Source organism: Antrostomus carolinensis, unplaced genomic scaffold (assembly GCF_000700745.2).
Source record: "Antrostomus carolinensis isolate BGI_N321 unplaced genomic scaffold, ASM70074v2 scaffold7310, whole genome shotgun sequence".
Lineage (NCBI taxonomy): Eukaryota > Metazoa > Chordata > Aves > Caprimulgiformes > Caprimulgidae > Antrostomus > Antrostomus carolinensis.
In genome coordinates this window covers 139,697-145,034 of record NW_010287674.1, presented here as the reverse complement: position 1 = coordinate 145,034, position 5,338 = coordinate 139,697, and the positions used below count along the sequence as shown (strand labels likewise).

Genomic DNA, 5,338 nt, shown 5'->3' with positions numbered 1-5,338 from the left:
AACAGGCTCCCCAGGGAGGTGCTGATGGCACCAAGCCTGACAAGATTCCAGCAGCATTTGGCCAAGGCCCTCAGGGACATGGTGTGAATGTTGGGATTGTCCTGTGCAGGGACAGGAGTTGAACTGGATGATTCTTGGGGGTCCCTTCCAACTCACAACATGCTATGTTTCTTTCTTTCCTATTTACTTTGTAGAACAGATGTGGGCTATCAACATTATCTATTTACATTTTTAACCTTTATCCTTTAGCCATAACTCGAGTACAAGAGTGCACGACTCCATGCAGCAGGGCAGGAAGAAGTTAAAAAATAATAATAATAAAAAAATAAATTAGTTTATCTCTTGCTTTGATGTTGGAGGCTGTAAAGAGCAGCTGGTCATGGCTGGGAGCTGTGCTGGTCATGGCTGTGCAGCCTCCAGCCCCAGCACACCTCAAAGCCCAGCACTGCTGGTACCTGCGCTGCTGCCTCCACATCCCTCATCCTGAAACAATCCATTGATTGTCCTGCCGAGCAGCCCACGCTGGAATGAAGAAAGCACAGGGCTTTCTGCAGAGTACACAGCCCTTTCTGTACGCTCTGGCAAACAGCCCAACAGATCAGTGCTCGGGATTTCCCCCCTCCTCTGCCTTTACTGAGGTTTTGCATACTTTTTTTCCCCTGTCTTAGGTTACTTTGGACCAGCTAATGTATTGTAATCCAGTCTGAGGCAGGTTATTTAGTCTAACAAGAAGCTCTTTAAAACATTAAGCAGAAACTCTCTCTTGTATATTCTTCATCCTTCCTAAAAGAAATAAATCAATCCATTCCCTCAAAACCCCTTTCCTTGCTTTTTGTGGTGCCCATGGCAGGCAGAGGTCTTGCATTTCAGGGGTGCAGGGAATGTGCAGAAACCAACCCAGAGCAAGCCACAGCCCTGCAAGCCAGGGGCTGCCTCCATGGGCTTCCATAGCTGAGCCCCCATTTCCCACCCACTGCCGTGGTTTCAGCTCCTCTCACACAGTTTCTTGCCTCCCCATCCCACTTCTGTTGCAGAAATACCATACGTGAATTTCTACACAAAATAAAGCCTCCCAGCTCTCTGCTTGCAGATATAAAAGTGTCAAAATAGACACTTTGGTTGTTCAAAAAGCCAAGAGTTTTCCAGAAAAGCTGCTTTAAAACTATTCCCTGGATTTTAAGTTGCCCCCAAGGGTACGTGAGGGTTGACCCAGGCTGGGTGGGCAGTGCCCAAACTCTGGGCTCATTGCCCCCAGCTGCACATCCTCTTCCCTCACCCCAACTGCTCTCTTGCTCCTGCTCAAACCTGGCTTTTTAATTTTTATTTTATTTTTTTTTTAAAGACCTTTCAGGTCCCTTTAATCTAAAGCAAAACCCCTTGAGCTGAAAGATGGCATTGTCATCACAGAATCACAGAATGGTTTGGGTTGGAAGGGACCTTAAAGCTCATCCAGTTCCAACCCCCCTGCCATCAGCAGGGACACCTTCCACTAGACCAGGTTGCTCAAAGCCTCAGCCAACCTGGCCTTGAAGAAAAAAAAAAAAATCCCTACAGGAAAACCTCATTGCTGCAGCTCCACAGCTGACAGTGATCCCAGTTGAGAAGCCTCCTCTCCCACCCAAACCAGTTCCATCCAGGCCCCCCCAAAAATACCAAAAGTTTAAGGCAAGTTCCTATATAAGGTCTCCTAGGAGGGAGGTGCTGCAGCCTTCAGCCCAAAAATGCAGGAGCTGGAGGATCGATGACTGGGTGTTAACTCCTTTCCTGCTGGAAGATTTTCAGAAGTGAGGAATTGGGCTTCACACCTCTAAAGTGCTGAAAACACACATGTGTGTGAGGAAAGTCTGTGTCCCTGCTGTGCAGAGGCAGTTCCACAGTCTCTCTTTTTTTCCCTGGAAGGAAAGCTGCACTATTTAGTTTTATTTGAGGGTCCACAAAAATTATATATACCTGCATGATAATAAAACTATTCTGATAGGGATGCTCTGTGTAGCCAGGAGGACATGGAGCTTGTGAAACTCTCCAGGAGATAAATGTTCATTGGTGTGAAATCTGAAATGGAAAAAAGCCTCGACCCAAACTGGAATAGTAATTTAGCCCTGAATGTAGGACAAGGCTAGAAAAATGCTCATACTCTGTCTCATAGCTGCTGAATCTTGAATGGATCAGGTGTTGTGGGGGAAAGGATCAGAAGTTTTTTTGGTGAGGAGAAATTGAATAATCACAAAGGAAAAGTCCTAGATCTAGAGAAGATCTTAATGCACTAAAATCTACTACCCAGATATGCCTGGGAGAAGAAGCCAGCTCTTTCTAAAGCTGACAAGAGAAAAGGCCCCTAAAGCACAGCAGGTTCCTGGTGGGTTGGCAGTAGATCTCTATGATGAATTCTTCTCCCAGTGGCACCTTGTGTGGAAATGGAGACCACTCCACAATGCAGAGACAGACAGATTGCCCTGGATGGTGTTACAAAACCCACCCATCTCATCAGGTTAAAAACCATTGCGGGTAGAGGGCTGCAGTCCCTTTGGAAACCTGCCCTTGACTGTGTCTGTTGGGTTCACTGGGTGCTACAGGGGTGGCCCTGGTACATGGTCAAAGGGAAAAGGAGATGTGATCCACCCAGTGCATAGCGGGTTTTTTCACTTTCAAACACACACACACAGGTCCATGTGCTCGGACATGTGCACACACGCACACACGCACACGCACACACACACACACAAACACACGCTTGGGTGCTCAGAAGAAAAATCTTTGGATGTTCTTCAGATTCTTGCAGGAAACACACTGTTCTCATAAACCACAAATCAGCACCACCAAAATTCCCCGTGATTCTGAATGGGTCATTGTAGCTAAAGAGTTGAAACTGTAGATAGCAGAGTCTAGACACAGGCTGTGCTTGTGCTTTGATGAGAAAGTTAACTGTTCTGCCCCCTCCAGATAACACCATCACCTGGCCATCACCTTGCAGCTACCAGCACTGGGGCTTTTCCTTCATGACCCACAGTTTATGTATTTATCCTGTTTTCAGTCCCATCAGATCACCTGAAATCACATCTTTAAGGCCCTGGACAACCCTTTGACCAAAATACTTAAGATCGCTCAGACTGAAAGTGCTCTGCAATTATTTTCAAATAAAGAAGCAAAATACCATCCTTAGAAGAAATGTGAATAATTTACCAGCCTAAATCATGAGAATACTTTCTTGATTTATCAAATTCCCGTTGCAGCCAAAACACTGGTTGTTTCCTTGTCCTCTTATAAATATATCACACTCTGCATAGACTAGAGCTAAAATTCGAGGGTTTCTATTTGGAAGTAAATATCTGTCATTATTTACTTTGGCACAACAGAAATGGTACCACCAAAGAACAAGCCAGACTAATTACTAGTGGCCTCCTGCCTACGTACAATCAGAAATCTCAGCTTCCCATCAAAGTGAGGTTACAGGCACTTTCTGTAACCTCGTCAAGACCTTCCTTTCCTGTTATTTTGAGCTATGTTTGAGTAGTGTAGAGCAGCATCTCACAACACGCTGCATGGTGAATGGGGTAAGAATTCAATGTCTTATTTTCTTCTCCCTGTAAGCACTGACCAACCCAACCCCCATACTGGAAAGGTGAGACTCAGAAGAGAGCAGAGGATTAGCTGAAATGACATCTGAGAAAAGAACTCAGTCAGATGGTCACAGAAAAGAACGTGAATATTTCAAAGCGTGTGGATGGTGCTTGTTGGGATGGGACTAAGGGCTAACCCCACCTGCTGAAGGAATTAAACAAACTGGGTTTATGTGGGAGGGCACCCAACCAATCTGTTGCGTGGGAGAAAAAAATGGGGCTTGAGCAATGGAAGTCCCAGTGCTAAGCAAACGTGATAATAAGATAATCCCAGACCTGAAGGTTTTGTGACAGAAAAAAACAAGGAGAACAGCTAATGTGTCACCTAAACCACCACTGGCCACTCTTTGGTCCATCTGCCCCAAGGAGAGGCAGTGAAAGTAGGGCAAGGGCAATCAATGTTCGTACATCAGCATTTTTCAAGTAAAGAAAGTGCTATTTTGGAGTGGACTCTACCAGGCTGAGCTAAAGCTCTTCTCAACCATTTGTCACCAGCAATAACTGCAGCAGCAGCACAGAGGACAACCTGAAGGGTCACAGCCCATCCACCCACGACCAGCACCAGTGGCAGGGGGTACCCCTGGGGACAGGGTCAGCCTCGCTCGTCACGCACCCTTCTGCTGAGACAGCACTTGCATTTTGTGCAATCACACCCTAAAGCCTCACACGACGCCCACAGACGGCACGGCAGTCGCTCTGCTATGCGCTTTGTTGATTTTGAACCTCCTCAATGCAGAGAACAATGTCCCTGGCCAGGACTTTGGCCCGAGCTATACGTCCTGGGAGGATTGCATAGAAACAACTATCCCCATCTCACCTCGCTGCCTGGTAAACATCATTAACCTCGTCCCCTGTTGCACAGGGAATGACTCGGCTCAGCGAGAGGAGAGCACAGAGGCAGAACTATCAAGTTACCGGTGGGACAAAGCAGACAAAGTAGAGAAAATTAACCCCAATTACACAAACGATTTCAGCAGGTCCAGGCAAGAGGCACAGGCAATCCTCACCTCCTCTTCCAGCTCGCCGTTTCCAAGGGGCTGATATTTCTGCGTGAAGCGGGAAAACAACTTTTTCTGGAAGAATTTGGTGAATCCTCCTTCTACCATCTTCTCTGTGCAGTGGTAGGAAGGGCCCTGGGGGCCACCAGGATGATGCCACCCGCTGCCGGCAGCGCTGGCTCGAATTCCCCGGCAAGCGCGGGGCTATGGTTACGGGCGGGGACAGGCAGCGTTTACCTGCCGCCAAGTCACGCCTTCGGAGGCTGCGCAGCGTGCTTCGCCCATAAAACCCTGCCAGGAGAAACCTGCCAGTGTTGAAGACAGTGGCTGAGAGAGGAGTGAGGTGGCCTTTAGGTGTGTGCCTGGTCAGCACCTGAAGAGCAGGTTGAGGTCTTACAGCTTTATGTTTTCCTCTGCCCTCTGAAAGAAATTGCTGCGGGAGGAGTGTCAGCGGGTGCCACATCTCGGGCAGGCAGATAGGGAGCTTGTTTTGCTGAGGTTGCTGTGTGTAGAGGCAAGATGAGTTACACACACTGCTGAGCCTGTTTGTAAACTTCCAGGCAGGGGAAATCCTCCTTGAGAAATGCTCCAGTCAGCCTAATGCCAGTATTTAGAAGTATTTACAGCAGGGAGAGGACACAAATGCATCATGTGTGAATTTGTGATGCTCGTTCATTAAAAACGCACAGTCTTTCATTCGACAGAGGTGAGCACTTTCATGGT

General features: G+C 47.4%; 1 protein-coding gene across 1 annotated transcript in view; it reads right to left on the bottom strand.

Moving 5' to 3' along the window:
- Positions 1-4,723, bottom strand: part of ATP2C2 (ATPase secretory pathway Ca2+ transporting 2) — a 27,053-nt gene extending 22,330 nt beyond the window's left edge. The window contains exon 1 of the mRNA XM_010163724.1: positions 4,625-4,723. Coding sequence (XP_010162026.1) covers positions 4,625-4,723 — 99 coding nt within the window. The remainder of the gene's footprint in view (positions 1-4,624) is intronic.
- Positions 4,724-5,338: the final 615 nt, after the last annotated feature.